The sequence below is a fragment of the Pantherophis guttatus genome, chromosome 3 (assembly GCF_059756535.1).
Source record: "Pantherophis guttatus breed Tessera chromosome 3, ASM5975653v1, whole genome shotgun sequence".
In the NCBI taxonomy this organism is placed as follows: Eukaryota; Metazoa; Chordata; class Lepidosauria; order Squamata; family Colubridae; genus Pantherophis; species Pantherophis guttatus.
In genome coordinates this window covers 178,782,507-178,808,163 of record NC_142065.1, presented here as the reverse complement: position 1 = coordinate 178,808,163, position 25,657 = coordinate 178,782,507, and the positions used below count along the sequence as shown (strand labels likewise).

Sequence of the window (25,657 nt, the reverse complement as noted above, 5' to 3'; positions counted from 1 at the left end):
TATTGTCTCAACTTTGAACAGCCGCTGAATTAATGGCTCAGGTTTACTACCTGTAAACAGTGTTTTTAAAAAAACCACACAGAGACACGCACACTTGTATTCTGGTCACACTGGAAATATACACACATACAGACAAAGAGAGAGAATTTGAAAGAAATATGCAAAATTATTATTACAGACTATCACTGGCTCAGTCTAATTTTTGTCAGTTTCTAGTTGAACTACAGCCCAAAGTTAAGAATAAAAGGACTTTCTTTTGCATAAAATTAATTTTATTTTGTTTTAAGGAACAAAAACAACTAATTCTAATTTGATACAGAAAACAGGTGGTGCTACTGAAACTTAATTCTGAGTCACCAAATATTCATTCATATTTTTCCCACACACACAATAGACAAATTAAGAACAGTACAAACTAGAAGCAAATGGAAGAGATTTTGACTTTCTATGGTCATTGTGCCTCAACTTCCGTTATATTTACAAGACGCATCTGCCATACAAATGGCATGTTATGGAGCAAAGGAAAAGGAAATCACACAACCTTATCAAATAGCACAGCCATCTGAAGTTCTTCCTCTCCATTTAAAACAGTCACAAACACGATGAAGTTTTGAAAACTATGATGTAGTCATCATATAAATTATTCATATTTTTCTGAACAATGTTTATATTATGTTGATATGGAACATATACACACATAAATAATATATACAATGTCAATTTAATTCCAGGTTACCTTCTGTCTTAAATTAGGAAAAAGGCTTGATAGATTAAAAAATACATACTTGTTATGTACTAACATAACAAAATTTGGTCCTCCATTTCTGTGTTATTTGGAAACCTATGTGTCCTTAATAATTCATGTTGCAAAGGGAAAAATGCTTCTGTTCACAAAGGTGTTATTTATTATTCTCTTGATAATGCTCTCTCAAAACATCTTTTTTTCAGAATAACCCCATCAATACAAATACATTTGTTTTACAGATCAGCTCTCATACTGTCATGGAATAATGTATCTTGTCTCTGGTGTGCTATCATCTGTGGACTTCATTACTGATCCTGACACTGTTATTAAGAGTTGTATTGAACAGCCTATCTCTTAGCATATGCCCATCTACATTAAAAATAGAGATTTTCTAATTTTTTTAACAGCCTTTCCATGATCCAGCTAGGAAGCAGTTATTTTCGTTGATAATGGAGAGCTTGATTGCTTGCAAAATTATCTCCTGAATCTGAATCTGCAAATCAGCTACAATACCATCTACTGTACTTTCCAAATCTATTGATGAGCAAAATTCTCATAGGTCAACAACTTGGACTTATGCAACCTAAAATATTTTTCCCAATGTAAAACAATGGAAATCATTATTTATTTTCTTAGAAACAGCCCTTCAATCTGGACTTCATTGTTCACCTACTAGTCCAGTGATGGCTAACCTTTTCCGGACCGAGTGCCCAAAGCACTCATGCAAACCCCCAAAATGCAATGTGCGCATGGCCTCTGCGCATGCGCCCTGTGCATGCACTCCCAGCATATACCCCACATGCATGCACAGCCTGCATGAACCCCACCCCCACACATGTGTGTGCAGTCCCCCACATGCGCCCTACCCATGCACATGCACTGCAGAGACCCGAAGACCAGCTGGCCGGCAGGAGGTGCGCACGCATATGTGGTGGAGCTGAGCTGGGGCAGCGGCTCGTGTGCCCACAGAGAGAGCACTTTGTGCCACCTCTGGCACACGTGCCATAGGTTCACCATCACGGTACTAGCCTATTTGTCAAGCTTTTTTTAATCATGGACTTGGTGAATGCCTCCCATGTGCATTTGGAATAGAGCCAAACCTGTCCCTTCCAAGAGTGGACAAGGGAAGGACAAGTTGCCACCTATCCTCTTTCGTCCATTACACCATGAGATAAATCTTGGAGAGCTGATCTTGTTCCTGTTATAGTTCCTTGGCCAGTTTGTACAACTCAGTTTCCTTGTCCACTATGGTCACCAGCAAGGTAACAAAGAGGACATAGCTAATGCCAGGAAACCAGACAACTGCCTCATTTGGTGCAGTAAAAGCCAACGCCTGTCTCTCAGGCCAGGGAGGGAAAAGACAGTGAATTGTTTGCAAGTCACTCTTTCCTCAATGGGCTCAACATATCTATTGTCTAGAAAGGATGAGAGCTGAAACCTAAAGGAGGCAAGCAAAGTTGCTCTCCTGCAGAAAACAGTAACTCAGTACCCTCCTGGACACTCCCAATTGTCATGATGGGTCGTTTCTGCTGAACATGCCAAATAGCAGTGGAAGTTCCAGCCTTCTGCTCTAACTTTCCTAACATTTAGTCATATGTGGAAAATCCCAAGGAAGGCAGCCGTTTCATCAAACTGAAGCAGGGATCAACAAGATCCCCTAAGATGCAAAATCATCCTACTGCTACATAAACTGTAGCAGCACCTGGCTGGCAACAATATACAATACAGATGCTCACACAAACAATCAACATCTCGGCAGCATCTGAGAAACATAAAGCAAACAGGCTATTGCTGGATGGGTTTATGTTTTAAACAAATAAAAAAAATGCAAGTTTTTGAATCACCCAAAATGCAAAAGATTTGCTGCAAATTTCTCTCCCTGATGTCCGGGGCTGACTCTCTGGTTAGGAAAAGAACCCAAATATCTTCAAATTTTAATTATCAGTCTTTTTTCCAATAATTTTTATTAAAGGTGAAGTAAAAATTTAACTATAATATCTATCAACATACTTATATAATTCCCCTTTCCATTTAACCCAAATTTGCTTCATCACTCCCTGAACAATTAAACATTGCAAAAATTTTAAAAAGCTTTTAAACATTACCAGAAATAGTAATCTCTTGTTCAGATATCAAAAATAATGATGTAAATATTACAAACTAATCTAAATTAAACTATAACACTTAATACTATTAAATATTTCCCCAAAAAACCCTGTTTCAATATCAGTCTTGCCTGAGAAAAAAATGTTTGGTCCTTTGAACTTACATTCTGGAAAAGAAGTTCACGTCGCTCTTAAAATATTCTGCCTGAAGGATTTCATTAATCAATGACTGCTAGAGTACAGGTAGTCCTCAATTTACAATTCATTTAGTGACCAAGTCACAATGTGAAAAAAGTGACTTATGAGCATTTTTCACACTTATGACCATTGCAGCATTTTTCACACTTACGACCATTGGAGCATCCCCACAGTCATGTGATCAAAATTCAGATGCTTGGCAACTGACTCATATTTATGACGGTTGCAGTGTCCCAGGGTCACGTAATCAACTTTTGCAACCTTCTGACAAAGTCAATGGGGAAGCTGTACTCACTTAACAACCGTTACTAATTTAACAAGTGCAGTGATTCACTTAACAACTGTGACAAGAAAGATCATAACACGGGGCAAAATTCACTTAAGAAATGTCTCACTTAGCAACAGAAATTTTGGACTCAATTGTGGTTGTAAATCAAGGACTACCCATATTGGCTAATTCAACTTCCAAGATTCTTATATTAACTAACCCCTTACCTACTTGTCAATAAACTTAATTAATGAAACTCAATTTCATTGCGAATCTTTTTTTCTGGGTCATATTCTGCTGATAGGAACTTGACACAACTACAGTATTTCTTCCTGCAGTTCAGGGAAAGAAGAACAGAACTTTTGGTTGAACAAGCAGAATGCGCTACTGGAGCTGAAGAAGTAGAAGTAGTGATTTGTTTTGAACTGGGAAATCAAAGTTTCTAAATGTCATACTCCAGGCTGCAAGGGTGCACTGCAGTGGTGGGTTTCAAATTTTTTTACTACCGGTTCTGTAGGTGTGACTTGGTGGGCGTGACATGGCTTGGTGGGTGTGGCAGGGGAAGTATACTGTAAAATCTCCATTCCCTCCCCAATCCAGGGGAAGGTTACTGAAAAATTTCCATTTCCTCCCAATCAGCTGGGACTTGGGAGGCAGAGAATAGATGGGGGCGGGGCCAGTCAGAATTTTTAGTACCGGTTCTCCGACCTACTCAAAATTTCCGCTACCGGTTCTCCAGAACTGATCAGAACCTGCTGAAACCCATCTCTGGTGCACTGTAATTAGGTCCTATAATAAAAATTAGAAATGTAAAATCTCTTATGTCTCTTTTTTATCTACATACTTTGAAGTTTTCAAAAACTTAAACGTCCCTTAAATTTATCTTCCCACCATCCCACATTAAAGACAGTGATTGGTAGAGGTCTTCCTCCTGTCTCATGACATTTGGTGCAAGGAGAGAGAAATAAATTGCGACAATTCATCAGCCCTTTTCCTTAACTTCCTTTGTATATGAGGGTGCCACATTTTGACAGCATACTTCCTGTGGCAAGATAATAATCAACAATGAGCGCCACATATTTTTTTAATGTTAGTATAGCTTTGCAAAAGATTCCAAGACTCATAGACAGTATTTCAGAGGAGCTGCGAGGAATAGCTTTTAATATGAATCACAAATAGAGGCAATAAAATAGTCTGGGAAGCACAAAAAATGATTGAAAGCTTATCTTGCCTGCTCTAGGACATTTTATTCATTTGATTTATATCCACCTTTCAAAGAAATATTCAGGGCAGAAAATGTGAATGATGCAAATGATACTGACAGAAAGCAACATGCTTCTTACATTTAATTTAATATAAATATTTATGTGGCTCACATAAACTTGTGGGTGGCAGAAGTCATCTTGACCATTAGCTACTTAGGTATCCACTAGCTCAGAATGTTAAACTCGCCTCATCACGGGACAAATCGTGACTTTTTTCTTCTTCACTAAATCGGGCATGGGCGTGTCCAGTGCATGATGCATCTGGCCCGCGGGCCACAAGTTTGACGTCTTCGGACAGCGGTGGCTCTTCGGCTTTGAAACGGAGATGAGCACTGCCCCCTAGAGTCAGGAACGACTAGCACATATGTGCGAGGGGAACCTTTACCTTTACTACTACTACCATCATCACCAGAATGGAAATATTAGCTCAACAGCTTCATTACACATGGCAAGCACTGCATTAAAATGTAGACAAATTAGCTATGATTTCATAAGTATAATTAATTGAATAAGCTATAATTGTCTGGATTCATATGATACTATTCCAGGGATTCTCAAACTGTGGAACATGATCTTCTGGGGGAAGGTCATATGGCCCGCAGAGGGATTGTGAATTTCTAGGTGTTCAGATGGGGCAGAAGGGAAGAGACAGAGATTGCAGGTTCTGCAGAACTCTGATCCGAAAAAAGGTGAGAGACAATAGCATGTGGCACATGGCCAATATAAAGGAAATGAGGAGAGAAGAATGAGGAGCACTCTGAGAAGCACTTCCTCAGAGCTGAGAAGATAATAAAGCACTAAAGTCTCCACTTTTTGTAACTGCTGCCAAAAATGGCACATTTGCTTAGCATCACTGTCAGCAGCTTTCAGCAGCATGAAGTCCTAGAGGGCAGAAGCAACAGACAGAATATGTTTAGGACCCAAATATACACAGCTTCCATATCACCAGACAGCCCATAAGCCAACAGAAGGTCTCTTTTTTCCCCTGCTGCCTTGGTACTTCAACTTCCTCCAGTTTTATTACTTCTCATACTAGACACACATCTCCCAATTTCTCTTCCTCAGCCACCCATACAAGTTTCAGAGTTCTTCAAGAGCCTCAGAATTTCCAAAGGGGACATAGCCATTTTCCTTATATAGCAAAGGGCATGCATATCTTTATTTCAGGAAGTCCATTTCCCCTGTGGCAGACTCCCTAATTTGTCCCAAGAAATTACAAGAGCTAAATCTCATTCCCTCTCAGGAGGGTCATTGCACCTGCTTGATCATTTGCTATGCCTTGAATCTACTAGAATGATCAGAATATCAGGAAGAAAGTAAGTTACAAACTCCCAGCCTTCAGAGTTTTCTCAGCTTCCTTGGGGTACCTTCCGTTCCCTTCCATCACTCCTTCCTTTGCTACTTCCCCTTCAGAATGTTCTCCCCATCCCCTACCTTCTCCTCCCTGAAACATTTGCTCTTGTTAAGTTGGGAAGAAGGAATTTCATAGAATGAATTGTGCACAGGAAGAAAAATGCCTCAACCATTGCCTCTTGAAAACATTGGTGTCAACAGGATGATCAGGATGATGATGCATTGTATGCTGTCCCACTTTCAACAAATTTGGGTGGCTTACAACAATCAAAATAATTGGATAAAATTCCTCCCATCCAAACCTACATAGTCTCCAGAATCTTGGACAGAATCTTGACAGCCTTAAGATTCTGGCCCAGGGTTGGAAGATGTAACTTGGATATCACCAATATACTGATGATACCAAATCCAAAACACAGTATGACTTTACCCTATGGTTTCATGTAGATATTGAAAAGGAGTGGAGAAAGAGACTAGAAATTTACAGCATTCCACAAAGGATGGACCTACAGAGTGATTGCTGCTCTCCCAACCAACACCCACTGTAACTGGCCCCAGAGAAGAGAACTACTGAAAACAGTACCTCCATTTCCAAACCCATGGAGTGGCTCAAAAGAGTACCATGGTTGATGGTACTGTAGGCCAATGATCAAGGAGATCAAGTATCAAGGCACCATTTCCATCCCAACTGCCACAGGTGATCAATAAGAGTTGGCTCAGTACAAAATTTCAGCCTGAAACCTGATTGAAACTGGCCTAAATAATCCATTTCCTCCAGGGTTCTCCTTAGCTGCAGACTGACCAACTTCCCAATAATCTTCCTCTTTCCCAAAAAGGTAATTCCCCAGTGGTAATTGAACTGGGTCCAAGGGCAGCATCTTGAGAAGAGGGTGAATCATTGCCACTTACAAGGCAAGAGGTATCATCCCCTCCTTTAGAGGCTGATACACCACAGTCTGGACCCAACTGTGAGTCCCCTCCCTGGCCACTTTTGCAAACCAAGACAGGCCCAAATTCAGTAAACAAGTGGCTGGGCTGACCACAAAGAAAAATCTCTCCACTTCCTCAGGAATCACAGGCTCAAACTCATCACACCATCAAACTATGCCCCGGTACCTCAGCCTGCCCTGCCTAGTCAGAATCCAAATCAAAATAAATCTGAATGACATTATCCATCAGACAGCCTAAATAATCTCCAGAATGACCCAAATAGGGATTAAGTTAACCTAAACAGAATTTCTGGATGGCTATTGGCGGACACAATAAGGACAGAAAAATACTGACATTTGGCTGCCATTATGGCCATGAGGTAATGCCTAATATGGCTTTTTATTAGTGTCCAGTCATACTTACTTCCAATCTTCCTCCAATGGTGTTCTAGACATTTTTTCTAGTACTTCATTTCCTAGAGCCCCTTGGTAAACCAAGGTGCATTCAAGGATTGATGAACAGGGAAGGGCTACAGAAGCAATGTATGATCCACAGCCCCAGCTACCCACCCATTTCTGGCAGCAACTAAGGCTTCAACCAAATCATCCACCAGATCTTCAGGGAAAATTACAACCTTATTCTGGAATCCTATTGGGTCAAGGAATCTCCTGGGGTGGACTGATCAAATGGGCCCTGTGAACCTGCCTTCCTGAAGGAAGGGGCGAAGGATGTTGAAAGCAGCCAGAAGGTGATCTGTTTATGACAAAAGACTAATGCTAATATCATCCACTGCCAGATTACATCTCAACTGTCCCAAGACAAAAACCAGATATACTGTATTTTTTGGAGTCTAACATGCACATTTTTCCCTCCTAAAATAGGCTGAAAATTTGGGTGCGTCTTATACTCCGAATGTAGCTTTTTTTGAAGCTTTTCTTCAGCCCTAACGAGGCCCTAGCAAGTGAAGCGATCTCGGTACTAAGCTTTTTTTCAGTGAAGGATCTTCCCTGCTTTGCCTGTTCCCTCCAACTCTCAGCTGTGAAGATTTTTTAAAGCCCTAACGAGGAGCTAGCAAGTAAAACCGATCTCCGTGATTTGCCTGCTTTTCTCATTGCTTCTCTCTCCAAAGATCAGTTGTGCTTTAGAATCTGGTTTTATCCCCAAGCAGGAAATAAAAAACAGCAAACTAATGTGCTGAAGCTGACCAAACGAAGGACGCTAGTCAGATGAATACCTGGTAGGCAGATTTTTTTTTCCTATTTTCCTCCCCAAAAACTAAGCTGCGTCTTATACTCTGGTGCGTCTTATACTCCGAAAAATACGGTAATTGTATGGCCTTCCATGTGGATCTGGCTACATATGTTTTAGGACTGGTCTATGGTTGCATAGACTGCATAAACTTCTGAGCTTGCCCCAGATGGCAAGTTCAAGCACCAATAACCTAGAGGACTACGGCCAAGCCAGGAACAAAATCCAGCAGTCAGGCCAAGATGCTGCTAGGGGCAGCATGAAGGGTGATAGATCACCAGAATCCCAACTTCAACCAGAGTGCCTCCCATCAGGTTATCTGTGGAGGAGAGCCTCTGAAAGCCTCTGAAACTCACAGATAACAACATTCACTCCCTCTTATCCTGCTCTTCCTGAGTTCTCTGCCAGTACAGAGCTCTAAATCTAGGAGGGCACATTTCCAAGAGGGCCCAATCAGATATCGGTAAAATATGCCAAATTGGCACTCTCCTCCAAAATAAAATCATGGGTAAGGGCAGCTTTCGTATACACTGAACTGGCATTCAAAAGCAACAGCTGAAGTCCAGGATCATTGAAGATCTGATTGCCAGGGGCAGGCACCGAGGGTAGAAACTGAGTGCCAGATGGCAGGACTGCTTTTAAACAGCAGTCTGATGTCCCTGCACATGGCCCATCCTCAAGTTGTCCCTGCTTGCTCCACTCAGCTCCCCTCTTCCCACCCTACTCCGCTATGCTTTCTTCTAGGTCCAGACACAAATCTTTGATCTCGCCACCACCATCACAACAAGACAATTCCTCTATAACTCAGTAAGACCCATCAGGAACTTAGTCATCCCTAACCACACCTGCCTCAAGGTACTCAGTGGTCTGGGGGATCCAAGTCCCAGCAGGACTACAGGACTCCCAGGGAGTGACACCAAACACACAAACAGAGAGAATGTAAGAAGGCAAAGCAGAAGCCAATCATTACACGCTAACTGGCCTCTCCAGGAACAAGGCTTCAGCAGTAGTTTTTTCCTTTCATTGGCTTGCTGCCTGGTATGGGAAGGAGTTCAAATCCCATCATCTCCAGCCAACTGACTGGAACTGATGGGAATTGGCATCTGAGCCTTCTAAAGTACAGTGCCAAAAAGTTCACACATTTGGAGAAAGTGTATTTCTTCCAAGAGCTATTGCTATCCATATAAATATTGGTAGTAGTCATAATTGCAGTAGTACTATTAGCCATATATGTATTAGTTTGAGGGCATCCAAACGGCATACATTTTGAAAACTTGTGCATTAATCCATAAACTATGGTTTAGAAATCACAGTGCTTGGGTTCACATAACATAGCAAACATTCCAAACCTAAAACAAATTATGGTTTCTACGTGTTTTGTGACATGGGCAAGAAATTTCAAGAAGATATAGAAGAAAATGGGTCTGATTATTTCATGGAGGATGGAAAATGAAAAAAAAAGCTGATAAACAAAATGAGCAGAAAATAATAATGGATGGACTGGTCAAAATGGGAGGGAAGAGGGCATGGGATGGAAAAGGGCATGGCATCTGCATTGTAATTCAGTTTGTCCTCTAAGTGGCTGAAGAGGGCATGAGCACTCATGTCTCTAGTCTAGAGGGATGAAAGAGTTGCCCTGTTTGGGGCAAGGCTGAACAGTGTGAATGGTAAAATAGTTGCACTAAGTCTTATACATATTTGGTATTTTGCATTAAAAAGTTGAGGAAGTGTTTGGCACACTTTCTGTGCCAAATTTCATTTGTGTGGTTTCAAAGAACCAGGAGCTACAAAATTGGGGCTGGTGGACCACATATAACCTATGATTCAGAGCTATGAAATGAGAGAAACAATGCGAAGAAATAGATCAGGATGTGTCATATGTAAATCCAGTGAAAACAAGCTGGGCTTTGATGTTCATCCCAGTAGAAATAACCTCCCCCCCCCCCCGTCCAAGTAACTTTCATGTAAAACCAAAGGACAAATCTGAATGCTTTCAATTAGATATATCAATGTGTATTGAAGTATACACAAATTACTTTATAGATCATATTTTGCTTCATGTTATTTTCAGCAGACAAGCTAAGCATTTTCTCTCACATGATAATCAGCAGAAAGTTCACATACATCAGAAAACTAAACAGGAAGTTTGCTATTTAAAATATTTCCCTTTCAGACAGGATGAAGAGGAGAGGAAGAGGAGAAAAAATGTGAAACCTATTATGGCAAGCACTCTACAGAACCAGCCAGATACTTGATTACTTCTTAATTATGCAGCTAATAAATCCTGCAGATATTGTAGTTGGAAGATAATGTAGTTGATGTTTATATAATCCTGAAATTATCTTTGTTCCATGAAATAGACAACTTTATCCATATGCAAAACCATATTCTATTATATTGATTCTAGAAAAACAAACTTCTGTCCAGGAAGTACATAAAATCAATGTTTTTAAAATTATATATTTTATTTTTTAACACTTACTCAGACTTATTCACACAGTAAATCAAATAAGTGAACTGATTTATATATGATTAAATTGCAAGTGTAAAATACAGTGTCTAAATTCATACATTAATCCAAAACTTTAAAACATAAATTTTGGGTTACTGTGATGTGTGCATCTAAGCCAGTGGTGGGATTAAAATTTTTTTACTGCCGGTTCTGTAGGCGTGGCTTGGTAGGCGTGGCATGGCTTGGTGGGCATGGTATGGCTTGGTGGGTGTGGCTTGGTGGGCATGGCAGGGGAAGGATACTGTAAAATCTCCATTCCCTCCCCACTCCAGGGGAAGGTTACTGCAAAATCCCTATTTATTTCCTCCCGATCAGCTGGGACTCAGGAGGCAGAGAATAGATAGGGGCGGGGCCAGTCAGAGATGGTATTTACCGGTTCTCTGAACTACTCAAAAGTTCCGCTACCGGTTCTCCAGAACTGGTCAGAACCTGTTGAATACCACCTCTGATCTAAGCCCTAGCGTTGGACCCAGTCTTAATCAAAGTAGACTTATTGAAATAGTATTTTTTAAGTATCATTCTTTAAGTATCACTTCAGTACAAAGGGCCATCTTAAAAGTGGCATTAACTTAAATGGATTCAGTAAATTAAGTTCCCTGCCATGTTTTTTTTTTCTCAATAATCAGTCACCAACCATTACCCAAACAAGATTTGAGAAGAAGGATTTCAAAGGGGAATAAGTGAAAAAAAGGGTAAATGCTACAGTACATGTGGCTTTAATATTGCACAGATGCTGTAGATCAAACCCCATCCACCACCCCCCACCCCACCTTTATACTTTTACTCTTTCTCTGGTTATCGCTTTCCAGAACACAGGACAATATAGAGACTTTAAAGTTGAAACGAGGAAACTTCGACAGTTAACACCTCTGCAAACATAAACTCATCAAACGGGATTTTCTTTTTCACCGCCTGAACGCTCCGAAGTTATCTGCTAGGTCGGAAATGGCCCTTAGTAGGAAGCCCAGATTTCAGCTTGTTTGCTCCCAAACGTTACTTTTTTTTTTCCTTCCTGTTTACACATCAAGTAAGACTTGTCCAGGGCCACCAGAAATCCAAGATGCGCTTTTAAGATATATGCGCTCCTTTCCAAACGCTGCTGACCTCGACGCCTCAAAGAGCGGCATCTTTTCATTTCACATCAGCAGCCCTTGCAGATTTATTACCTTCGCATTATCCCGCTCTAGGCTGACAAGCTTGGCAAAGGGGAGAAGGGGGGGAGGGGAGACAGGGCAATTCTTTGTGCATAAAGCAAGCTAGGAAAAGGCCGGGAACCCGGGGGGGGGGGGAGAGATGTAACTCACCGACACCAAAAACTCCAAGGTGTTCACATAGTCGCGCTCCGTCTTCAGCAACTCGTTCAAAACGCACACCCGCAGGCGTAGCTGCTTCTCCGGATCCTTCCCGCTCTCGCCTTTCCCATCGCCTTTGCTTTCCTCTGTCATTATTTCTCTCCTTCCCAAAAGAAGCGCCGCTAGGAAAAAAAAAAAACTTTTCTCTTTTCTCCTTAAGGCGGCCGGCAGGACTCGGGAAAAGCCCTCCCCCCCCCCCCCACCTCCTCCCCGCACGAAGTTCAGAAAAGAAAACAATCCAAGCGCCCGCGCGCTTCCTTTAAGGAGGGGGCATCTCAGGGACTAAGACAGGCTCCCCGGCTCTGCGGCAACTTTCCTCTTCCCGCCCACCAGCAAGAGCTCTTTTTCCAGTAAGGTAGAGGGACCCTGCCTGTAGGAAATGAGCGGCCTCCTCCGTAGAGCAAAGAGGTTTGGAGGATCACAGCAGGAGCAGCCCTTGGACATTAATCAAACGCGTTGCGTCCATGTGACTTCGAGCCCTTCCGTCGCTCGCGCCAAATCTCAGGAAAAAGGAAAGGAAGCCCAACCTTGGGAATGGTTGTGTGCCAACAATGGCTTGTTTGACACACAAGCCTGTGTGCGCTCGAGTTTGTTCTCCCCTAATTGGAGATCTCTCAGCTGAAGAGCTGCAACTTTAAAGTGTCCTAATCCAGAATTAAATTCTGAATTCTGGCTCTGAATGTATTCTTCTTGGTGTTTTAAGTGACCTGTAGGTCGTGCCTCCTACCCACATATTCTTACTTGTCTCAAGTATTATGTAAAAAAGCATGCAATGGCAAATAGAAAAGGGGGCAGGGTTCCTATCACAAAAGCCCAATACAGTAATTAGTTTGCATAATTACATAAAGTACTATATCATACACACCACCTATGGCACCAAAGTTATTCAACAATTTATACTACTGAATGTATTTACAGCAAAAGCCATACTCCCAACCTTCCCAAAAAAGTCAAGAAAGAGGCATTTATAATGGTGGTAACTCTGTTGTAGTAATGTCCTATCAAACAATCAACGAAAAATGAAGGTTAAATCCATCCTGCAAGCTTTCTAACATTCCATTCCTATACCTTTGAGTTAATATCTGCACAGACACAAAGCAAATGCACCCAAATATACACGTTTCCTCCTTGTTATTTATATACTCCATTGGTGCAAAGAATTATTTGTTTATATGATGCACTTCTACCTTGTCCTTCAACCACAAAACATTTCCTGGCAGCTTGGAAAGACCAAGTGATTTTTCAGAGTTATTACAGCCTCCATTTCAGCGTAGATGTAGTCATGCAAAGGTTAGATAGCCATATGTTGTGAAACTAAACTACTTCAGAGTAGTTCTACAGAATATTGTTATCACAATTCTAAGCTAGGCCTAAATAACTATCAGTACTAAGCTGACTTTAAGTGAGAAAGCAACACCACTAAGGAAAAAAAATATAACTGGTGGTCAAGGCTGTATTCCTGTATCAAATATGCTGCTAACAATTTCTCTAACACTGAAATGCTGCAGAAAGTAAACTCAGTACTGCAGCCTAGGGAAATAAAAATGGTGTCATGGTTTCCATCTAATTTTGAGTAGATATGAGAAATTATTTCTACTTTCAGCACAGCACATGCTGCTGAGACCATTTAGGTACTGAATTATAATTCCCACCATCCCTGACCACTGCTTATGTTTGTTGGAGTTGTATGTTGTGGTAATTCAACAACTTCAGGATGTCTGCAGTATTCCAAATCCTGATTTAAGTAGAGATCTAATGGATGTCCTGTGATAAACAAAAGGAGTAAAAACCAAAAGACGTTTTACTTGCTTCTAAAGGTGTTTAATACTGGCAGGGTAAAATAAATGAATCTGTGATGCAAAGTAATAGCCATGGCACCGTAACTGAAGATTCAGTCTTGCTAGGGATTTTGTCACCTATCAAATATAGCACTGAAAAGAATTAGCACTTATTAATATTATGGGATAAATGTTTGTGGTGCGCTGAGTATGCTACCAGAATATCAGATTCATGTTTTCATTGAGACAGTTACAATGAAGTGCATTCCAATGTGCTTTTCCTCTCTCACATGTACTTGGTGAGCCAAAACACTAATGCCTCTCTCAATAGCAAATAAACGAGAGTTCATTCAAAGACAGCTTGTGAGCCACTAGAGAAAAGGCAAAGAACAAGAACAGTCAATCCTCTGTTTTCTTAATTTTAATGTGTATAGTTTAGGAAAAACCACACCACAAATTGTGTCAGGAGCCAGGATGTAGAAAAGCAATTATTTCCTGTGAAAAGAAAGTTATATAAGATACAAAGATGATGTGCATATGTATACACATGTGTAGGGAAGAAAATGCATTCAGCAATACTTATCCAAGTTCCTTTAATCATGCTTGTGGAAAAAAAAAAAACCTTCATTCTTTAGACAGTAAAACTGGGCTACCAAACCTTTGGGTCCAGTGAGTACCTTTGGAATTTTGAGAGCACATTATGGGTACTAACAAAATAGTTACCATGGTGAGTGTGGGTGACCACAGAACACCCTCATACCAGAAGACAAAGCATTTGGTTGTAGCTACTCCCCATTTCTTTTTTCATAAGAATACCTACAAAATCTATGTGGGGTCCAGAAGCAGTGCTGGATATAAGAGTTATGCTAGAGGACAGTATTGAAGCCATTCCTTTTCATTTTTTTCAATTAAGAGGTTTTTTTTTAATCAAATTAAGTAGGGCAGGGAGCTTCAGAAGTGCCAAATAACATACCAATAGACATTCTGTCCACTCCTATCTGGAAATTCAGAGTATATAGACCAAAGACATTATAAACTTTTTTTTCTAGTTCAATATAACCTTGAGTATTTCACCCAAATTAGTAATTATCATATATGTTAAGACCAGATGCTAACATTTCTTTTGTTTGCAAAGACCTTTGCTTAACTGTATTTGAGTGAGGTTTATAATTTCAGTCTGTATTAACTATGACATAGAGACCAATCCTGCAGTAAAAAAGCTATAATAATTTATCAGACACTTTTTCAAGCCAAACTGCTGTAAACAAAAAAAAGAATGCAACTCTCTGGCTCACAATTTCCTCACTGTTGTTTTAAACCTTTATAATTTACCCCAAGTAAGTGACAAACTGATTGTCTTAAAGCAGGAACTGAGCACAAGTGATTCCATCCTTACATCTGAGCTAAAGGGAAATCAGAAAAGCTCATGCAAACTTGAGACTTGCAAGGATTTAGTGTTTTACATCTAAAAAGCCTGACATCTTTTACCTTAAAATTTATTGTAACTGATTGTACCTTAAAATTTATTATAACTGATTTCATAATCTTATTTGGTGCTTTCAAACAGTCAGCTTGGTACTGTACAGTACCTGATATTTTATTATTAATGCCAACTTCTGATTTAGCTTCTTTGGTTTGCTATGATTAATTTAAGTCTATTTAGAGTTTATTACAGTTATATAATGTTTTTAATATTCACTTTATCACTCTCACATAAGCCTGTAATGTCTATATGAGTCTTCCTTAATGAAGTGGTCAGCTGTTTCAATTGCTGAGATTAAAAACTTGATAGCTTGTCTGAAAGCTGGAAAAGTTTAGTAAAACTAAAAAGATTATGTTACAGCCAATAACACTGCATGCCAAGACCATTTCTAGGGGCTGTAAAAGTCCTGCCAGCTTCCCACATTACAGCTTGGCCTGGCAGCATTCCTGGCATAACATTAAGTAGCCTTTGAGGTCTGCTGCTATCCTAGGCCACTAAAAGTCCCTTAGCCTTTTGTGTAAGGTCTCGAAGGCTACCTCATGCCCAACCATTTTAATGTCAAGGTAACGTTGCAGCACTTCTTCCTTTAAAGGCACAGGCATGAAGATCCTGCCCTTATGCCATGGATTTTCCTCTTCCACCAAAAATATATACTATACCTTGTTGGATTCCCTTGAGATCATCTATCCCGTTCTGCACATACAGGTCTTGCTGCTACTCTTCCAAACAGATGTCTATGAGCATGCAACATTGGGCGGACTCCTCTAGATTCTGTGGACCTCTCTTTCTCACCAGCTCATTCTGAATGTCATTGTGCAAACCATTCCTCAATTGGTCAATCAAGATTCCGTTATTCCAATGTAGAGAGTATGACTACACTGAGGATTTTAAAGTGCTGTTTAAAATCTTCTATATAGAATCATATTCTCTTGTTACCCTGTCAAATCTCAATTTTTTTCGGATCTGGTTTCCAGAGGGCACTCTGAATCTCTCCATGAAGTTCTGATTATTTGTCCATGATCAGGTCACAATCATTTATTATTGGCAGTGTCCACTTGGCCACAGACTCCTTTAATAAACTCAATATAAAGGATACTCTTGTGTAGTCTGTTGGAAACTCCATAGCTCAGTTTTCCATAAACAACTCAGACTGAGCAACAAAGGTTCTCTTCTGATCTGCTACTCCTCCAAACTTTTTTGGCACGCCACCATGGGAATGCAACAAGACTGGTTGTGCTACTGGCAACAGTGGAACAGACAGCGGCTGGGCATTCTGACCTTGTGGCTGAACCAATTGAAGGACTGTCAATCCTAAATTCCTCACTTCTGTTTCCATCTCCTCTTAATGTAGGAGCAAAGCTTATACCATTTCCTGGGGTGACATAGCAGTCTGTTGCCCTTTCCATGGTTTTCTCCTTCCCAGGAACAATGAGTCTGGTGAGATTTATGTCAGGCAGAAGGAACCAGAACAACTTCATGAATAGACCAAAGCAGTTTCGTTATTGTTGATCACCTATTATCTCACCAGAAGGTTGTATTCTTTTAGGAACCAGTAGATCATGCTTCACTACTCTGGTCTTTGACATTTCCTCCCCAAGAATGACTCCAAGCTGGCATGCTTCTTTACTGCCCCTCTTATTTTGCCGGTGACTCCACCACATTGTTATTGGTGTAAGGCTTAGGCAACAGGCTAGAAACCAGGAGATGATGAGTTCTATCTAGTCTTGCCTTAGGCACAATGGAGCTGGAAGTCAGTCACTCTCTCTTAGCCCTAGGAAGCAGGAATGGGAAATCACTTCTGAACCTGCAGCACCTTGTCCTGCAAAACTGACTCAAAAAAAAAATGATGAGGGGGGAGAATACCAAAATTGAATGTTGTCGTCGTATTTATTAACTTGCATACAGAATATATCTTGAAAAATGCGTACAGAATAATTTATTCCTGACATTATTTGCCATTTGGAATAATGATTACATATCAAAATTAGCATCCCTAATTGGCCATCTGCAATAATTATCAACATGATTCATATTTATTGCATTTGGAACACTTGATTAAGCAGTGAATTCAAAATGCATAAAAACTATTTTCCTTACTCAATGCTAGAAAATATAGGCAACTTAGAAAATTATATGCTTTTAAACTTAGAAATAAGGATGAATTCATGTACCACACAATCATTAGATTTCACGTTAATCTTCCAAAATTATATTAACAAATCAGAAGTTTGAACTGACTTCTATCTATCCCCAAAGTGTTTTTTCAAAAGGCAAGCATACTTTGTTTTTTCCTTGAAGACCTTTAGCTTCTCATCCAAGAAGCTTCTTCAGTTCTGACTGTATGGTGAAGGATGGAAGGATTTATATTCCTTACAGCCATCTTGTTGTCAACACTCTTCCTGAAAGTTGTTGAGGCCACTTGGAGGTTTACCTATGCCCTCAGGATCGCCTGAATAATGCAAATGGGTGTGGAACCTTCTTGGAACTGCTAAAAGGACTGTTCCAACAGTCCTTTACCTAGGGGGGAGGGAAAGGCAATGGAGTTTATTACATAAAATACAAATAGAACCAATACAAATAGAGTAACTAAACACTTACCTGCATATATTAATATCTATCACTCCTACCAGCAACTTTTATTCTCACCACACCAAAGATCAATATCTCTGAATATTATGGTACTCTATTCTTTCTTTAAACCAAAATATAAGGAACTCTAGGAATTATTATTCTTAGCAGAATAGGACACGTATGGCACTGCCTGCCAAATTACAAGTCCTAGTTTAAATATACCAATGTATGCTCTCAGCTTCAGTTAGCAGTTGTATACAGAATGTTGTTTATTCTACTCTACTACCACAAGTCATCAGCTACACTAAATCTCACAATATACGGACAACATTGAAATTAGTTTCTGCAAAAACTTTCAAACACAATCTGCTAGTTCTGTTTTTCCTTATGGAAATGAAGTTAATGATCTGTGGATCTTTCTAGATTTCTAGTTCTAGTGAAATGTTATTTTTCTTCTTCCATGTCTTTATGGGAAAATCAACTGGTGCTATTGACTCCCTATCTTATGACAGCAGATTATTAGTTTTATGAGAAGAATAATAAAACAGTGGCAATATAACAGGACATACCTAAGAATCTGTATTATACACAGGAGCTCCTTACAAATTCACAGCCATCAATGTGATAATTGACACCAATTTATGTAATTTGTAAAATGTCTAGACAAATTAATGAAGGACTGTGCCTAAACCAATTATTAGTTTAATGATTGTATATTGGTTGTGTACTTTCTCTTGAATTAAAGGTAGCATACCTTAAATTTGTTTGTTTAGAAAATTTATATGGCCACCCAACTCATTCCCAGAGACTCAGATTGGATTACAGAAATAAAATGTGAGTACAAAATCCAATAAGTTATCTTCCCCCTGGTGATAACAATCAAACTAACCACTTGATGGGATCTATATCAACCTGGGGTCCCCAGGCTTGCTGGCAAAACCATGTCTTCAGGGCCTTTTGAAAGATTGTCAAGATGGGAGCCAACCTTATTTCCACAGGGATGATGTTCCATAGAAGGAAGCTACCACAGAGAAGTTCCTTCTTGGTCCTACTAGAAGATGGACCTCCTTAGCAGAAGGGATCCATAACATCCCGTTTCTTTGCTCTGATGAGTTGGGTAGATGTAACTGGGAAATGATGGTTCTTCAAAAACCTGGCCCCAGGCCATTTTGAGGCTGAAATGTCCTTTTGAGATCAGAGATCTTATGAATGACTTACAGTACTTATTCTTCCAGCTGCTAGAGTGCAACAGCAAAAGAGAACTATCATCAATGTCTGTGAGTTTCCTAAATGCACTTAAATGGCAACCATCTGACATAAAAGCCTGAACCACAAAGTTAAATGTATGTTCTTATGGCAAAACACAGGTATAAAATCTGCCTCTGTAATTATTTCAGAATGTGTTATTCCATATTTAAATTTGGGCAATGTTAATTGTTATGTTATTTGGGCATGTTAATTAAATGTTAATTGGGTAATGTTAAAAAGACAAATTCCTTGTGTGTTTAATCACACTTGGCCAATAAAGAATTCTATTCTATTCTATTCTATTCTATTCTATTCTATTCTATTCTATTCTATTCTATTCCATTCTATTCTATTCATTTGTACTCAGAAATAAATACAATTATAAAGATGGTTTAGGTATAAGATTTTTAATATTATGTACTTTTTATTTCTTACAATCTAATAGCTGTATTTTAAATGAGAAATAAATTTGTTGGATGAAAAACAATCACAAGACCATTAATACTATTTTTATTTGTTCAGTTCTACAGAATAAAATATGCACTTATTCTTTTTCTCTTGACACTTATTGCATTGCTATTTTGACATCTGAATTCTTGTTATAATGAGATTTCCTGGTTAAAAAAACATTTACTCAGTTTCATTTCTTTTTCTTCACAAGGTTTGTGGGTAAGGCATTTCTCATTTTTCATTTCTAGAATCTGCCACATTACCAGCATAACATTATTAACCTTATTCTTATTCTCATTTAACAACAGTTTTTGAATATATTTCAGTGCCTACTGTATGTGTCCAAAACTTCTATTTATTATTAATTCATTGCTAGATTGAGTCTGCAGCATGTAATTTTAGAATGCTTATGTATCATGTACTTTGCCAAAAGCTTTTATCTACCATTCCTATGTTTTATATTTTGCTTTCTATTACAATATTGTTTTTTTTAAAGATATGTGGTATTTTTATCACTTCTATATTAATTCCCACCAGTTGTAAAAAATAAATAATAATAAATAATAATAAATAATAATTTTATTTCTATACCGCCCTTCTCCCGAAGGACTCAGGGCGGTGTACAGCCTATTTAAAAACAGAGAAACAAAACAACAATTAAAATTTAAAATCATTAAATAATTAGGCTCCAATTAAAATCCCAGAAATTTAAAATACCCCAATTTAAAACGTTATGTTAATAGCCCGGCCTGGCGGAACAACAGGGTCTTCAGAGCGCAGCGAAACACCCGGAGGTCGGAGATCTTACGTATTTCCGGGGGCAGTTCATTCCACAGGGCTGGGGCTCCCACAGAGAAGGCCCTCCCCCTGGGTGTCGCCAGCCGACATAGCTTGGCCGATGGCACCCTGAGGAGACCCTCTCTGTGGGAGCGGACTGGTCAGTGGGAGGCTTGGTGGCAGAAGTCGGTCTCAAAGGTACCCGGGTCCTATGCCATGGAGCGCTTTAAAGGTGGTAACCAACACCTTGAATCGCACCCGGAAGACCACTGGGAGCCAGTGCAGCTCGCGCAGGAGGGGTGTCACGTGGGCGCAACGAGTTGCACCCATAACCACCCGCGCAGTTGCATTCTGGACCAGTTGGAGCCTCCGAGTGCTCTTCAAGGGGAGCCCCATGTAGAGAGCATTACAATAGTCCAACCGGGAGGTGACAAGGGCGTGAGTGACCGTGCGCAAGGCGTCCCGATCCAGAAAAAAAAATATTTATTTGTTCGTTAAATTTATTTGCTGCATATCTCACTGTGGGGCTACTCTAGGTGGGTTGCAAAAATAAAAAGGAAGAAAAATGAAAGGAGTGTAAACAGAAGTAATAATAGTACAATAAAATAAACCATGAAAAAGAGCACAACAAGAATACATCAATATGATAACCAAAAAGATGGAGAGGTGGAGAGGCGAGTGCAAAGGAGGGGAGGCAAGGTGGAGTCTGCTATCAGTCCAGCAGCCACTTCCAGCATAATAAATATAATAAAAACTAAAAAGTGTAATTCTTCATAGTGAAACCATAACTTTAAATGCACATGTGTAGAACTCTTGAGTCAAGGCTTTGTAAACTGTTATTTTATATGAATAAATATTTTAATGAGAAAATATACAAGCTCTTACTATGAAAATCTTGAACCAAAATCAGAATATTTCTTCTCTTGAAGAGAAAAGGAACAGGTGCAGGCACAGGTCATAGAGAATCATAACCTGGATTTAGTGCCACTTGTTAAACTAAGGTGAAGGAACCAATCTGATTCTGAAGTTGTATAATTATGAAATATTAATTTTAGTTATATGCATTAATATTTACTAAGTGTATATAAAATATAATTGTAATTCTTAAAATACAACTTCAAGAACTACAATACAGAAGACATATACATAAACTCATGACTATCAAAATATTGAAAAGTTTCTTATTAAACAGGTATACAGGTAAGTCACTAATGTAATACTGTATGTAAACTTAGCTTCTATGTTGAATTTTATATGGAATCCAGAAAAGGGATTTAAGTCAGAGTTCAGGTCCTCAGAGCAATAAAGAGGTAGCCAGGAGCTGACTGTGGAACAGATACCAAACTGTTGATGTGTAAATTCCAAGTCAAGCCAAAATGGAAGAAGAAAACTATTCAGTTTCCACACTAAGATCTTGAATGTATACTACCATTTCAAGGAAAACATCATAAGTTGCTTTGAAGTACTAAGTCTCATTGACAGGAAAGCAGAGGAATTATGGACTAAAATCAAAGAAATCACCAAGGAGGAATGTGAAAAGGGACTACCAAAGACCAAAAGAACAGAAGAAAGCTAACTGGATCTCAGAAGAGAACAGAAGAACAGTGAAAGCAAAGATAGACAAATATCTCAGCAAGAAACTTAACAAAAGATGCTATGAATTCTTGGAAGAGATAAGAAACAATATTACAACTTTACAATTTCTGTAAAGCCACTGCAGATGGAGACAATCATGGGGGAAAAAAATCATTCAAAAGATCTCTGACCTCAAAAAGGAAGATACAATTTCAGATTGGTATGCTAAAGAAGGCCAATGGATAGATACAGTAGTAACAGATTCAGAGAAAATCAAAGAAAGATGGAAGAAAGATACTGTATTCCCTACCTACAGGAATCTCTAGTAATAGAAGATGAAGTTACATCAACACTCAGCTCCTTACCAAGTTAAAAGACTACAGGAACTGATGGATTACCACAAAAATATGGCAAACAACATAGGAAGAATCATAAAGTTTCTAACCAAACTATGCCAGGAAATCTGGAGAAAGATTTCAATATACATTTCAATACCAAAAAAGGTAATTCATCAGAGTGTATAGACAGTCACACAATATCTTTAATTTCACATGCCAAAAAATAATGTTTAAGATCATCCAATGCAAATAGAGCCTACATGGAAAAGGAGATGCCAAGTATTCAATCGAGCTTTAAAAAAGGCAGAGGAACATTAGACATTGGTTCTGCTTACTGGTTAATTGAGAAAGTCAAAGTATATCAAACAGAAGCCACTATGTTCTTCATTGATTACAGAAAGGCTTTTTGATTGTGTTGATCATGTCAAGGTATGGAGTGTACTTAGAAAAATGGGGAACTTATATACACATCAAGTAACCATAGTGCAGACAGAATTTAGTGAAACAGACTTGCAAAAAAGTTGCACAAGGTTATGCATTCTTCCCTTATTTTGTCACCTTATATGCTGAATACATATATTAACAGGAGCTGTTTTGGAAGACAATGAGAATGGTTTTAAAATTGAAGAAATAATAATAATGCTGTGCTATGCTATGCTGCTGAAACCACTGTGGAAGCACAGTGGAAAAATGGAATTAAAATTAAATATACAGAAGACAAATTAATGACAATAGCTACAACAGCCAGCTTTAGAATTGGTAATGAAGATTACAAAATAGTAATTCTGCATTTTAGTATTAACTTCTGGCTTTTAGGATCAACGATCAATAGTAACCATCAATAATAGTCAGTAAATATACCACAGAGAGCACATGGAAGATCAGCAATGAAAGATATTATAAAAAATAATACAGTGATGAATCTAAAGATTGGGATCATGCAAGCAATTTATTTCCTTGCAATATTCTATGGAAGTAAAAATTAGACTTTGAAGTAGCATGATAAAAAGAGCACTGGCACTTTGGACGACGGTGTTCTGGAAGACTCCTGGGAATACCAGGGATAGCCAAGAAAGCAAACAAAAAGATTACAAAACATTAGATATCCACAGACTGTACAAAACAGATCAATCCAGAAGTCTAACTTGAGTTGCAAATGACTAACTTCAAATTATCATATTTTGGATCAGATTTAGCTTTCTTGAGAAGTCTGCAATACTGGGAAATTTAGAAAGAGAAGAGGTTTACCAGCAGCATGGTAGAAGGACTCAATTACAGCTGCCCATCACTGCTTTAGGCTATATTATGAATGCACAATTACACTGGTCAAGATTCATTCCTGATGAATCCTGAACTCTTTTTCTAAATGGAAATTACTCAAGTGAAGAGACAAAAGCAGCTAATATTGTATCTATTATAATACAATCAGCTAATTGATTGTAAGTGGCATTTGCATTCAGTTAAAATAGTATACTCAAATAGTATACTCAAATACTTTGGCCATCTAATGAGAAGGAAGGACTCACTGGAGAAGAGCCTAATGCTGGGAACAACTGAGGGCAAAAGAAGAACGGGACGGCAGAGAATGAGGTGGCTGGATGGAGTCACTGAAGCAGTTGGTGTGACCTTAAATGGACTACAGGGGATGGTAGAGAAGAGGAAGACCTGGAGGAACGTTGTCCACGGGGTCATGATGGGTCAGACACAACTTTGCTACTAACAACAAAATAGTATAGTGTTTAAGGTTTTGAATTAGGATCAGAAATGCCTGAATTCAAGTGTAGTCTTATCTATGGAACTCACCTGGATAATTTTAAGCTAATTCCTACCTGTCAACACAACATACCGGAAAAGAAAACTGTGGAGGAGTTTAATTTACAATACCTTAAGCTGCTAGGGATAGGCAGCAAATAAATATAATAAAAGAAATATTTCCTTTCAATGCAGTATTTTTGCATGAAACTCTTGCCAAGTGCATTCCTCATTCAAAAATTGATCCGATCCAGATCAATTTCATTGAGCTTTGTGAGTCTTCAGTCTAAGCGTACTTATCTTTATTAAATGCTTTCTATTTAAATTAAATCTTGCCTATGACTTTTCAGAACCCCCAAAATTTAATACCTTATATTAAAGATGGGATTTTTCTTTGGTAAGATGTGATTTTTTTTTGACACTTTTTCATTTATATATTATTCTTATTTCCTCTTATAATCAATGTTCTCTCTTGTTGATTTTATTTGGAGTGTATTTATCTGGAGAATACGCTTTTAAAGAAAACAGATGTATCTATTAGTAAGTTACATAGAACATATTGTGTACTCACCATATTATTTAGTATTTTGAAAGCTTGCTTCCATAAATAGTTGCGGTTGGATAGCCTAATTCAAAAAGCACAGCTCTGGTTTTGATATATAATTATTGAACAAAAGCATCTAGGTTCAACTTTTATCTGCTATTGTAATAACTTGTAGTTCCACAAATTGTTCACTGCAAATTGTTGAAGGTGTTCAAATGTGTATTTTGGGTAGATTAATTTAACACATTAATTTTCTAATTTACTAATAAGATCATTTTATTTATATGGACAGCATACAACTTTCCTTCTTGAACTGCTCACTGTATTTTTTTTATTATATAAAAAAACAAAATTATTCATACGATATGAGAATGATTCCAGATGGATAGACCCTGGTGCTATCAATCAAAATACGCCACTATACAATTCTTCACATTTTCCTATGGCAGGCAATAGGGCATAAACACCAATGGGGTGTTATAAGGATATAGAAATCAGTGACTTAAGGATCTTTGCAGGTCATTCATTTCCAGAGCTGATTATATAAAAGCTCCTCTAGAACATGTAGTAGCTAAAGTAGAAATCGCTTTGCTGCCAGCTCATGGATGGACAGCAAAGATAATTTATATAACCAAGGTTTGTTGAATACTATAAGCCGTAACATAAGTGGTTCAATTTATACAGACCACAATGATTAGATTAACACAATCAACTACATAAAAAATAAACTACAATTCAGTGTAACATTCCTCCCCTCCTTCATTCCTCTCTCTCTTGTTCCAAAAAAGAAGACTATTATTCCACAATAGAGCATGCAAAAATCAAAAAAGGTGTGACTATAAATGTAAAATTCTTCTTCCTGGAATAAGAATCCAGACTTAGTTTCTAAAATGGACAGGAACTATGAAAGTGCTTGACTAGCAAGACAATACAAAAACAATTGCTCTTCCACACAATAAAATATTTGTCTCAAAGACAAAGTATAACTAAATAGTCTTGGGGGAGCCTAGAATATTTGAACAGGAAAGAAATGACTAATCCATTACAATATTTTTGGACTCATTTTAAATAAAATGACATCACACCACAAAGTCTGAAGTGATTTTACTAATCTCTAAAAGACAAGTAATATAATCTAATTAGAGCCACCATATATTTTCATTAC

The 25,657-nt window shown here is 38.6% G+C and overlaps 1 protein-coding gene across 1 annotated transcript in view; it reads right to left on the bottom strand.

Moving 5' to 3' along the window:
• PREX2 (phosphatidylinositol-3,4,5-trisphosphate dependent Rac exchange factor 2) overlaps positions 1-12,447 on the bottom strand; it is a 102,177-nt gene extending 89,730 nt beyond the window's left edge. The window contains exon 1 of the mRNA XM_034429932.3: positions 11,929-12,447. Coding sequence (XP_034285823.1) covers positions 11,929-12,069 — 141 coding nt within the window. The 5' untranslated portion in view covers positions 12,070-12,447. The remainder of the gene's footprint in view (positions 1-11,928) is intronic.
• Between the last annotated feature and the right edge of the window lie 13,210 nt (positions 12,448-25,657).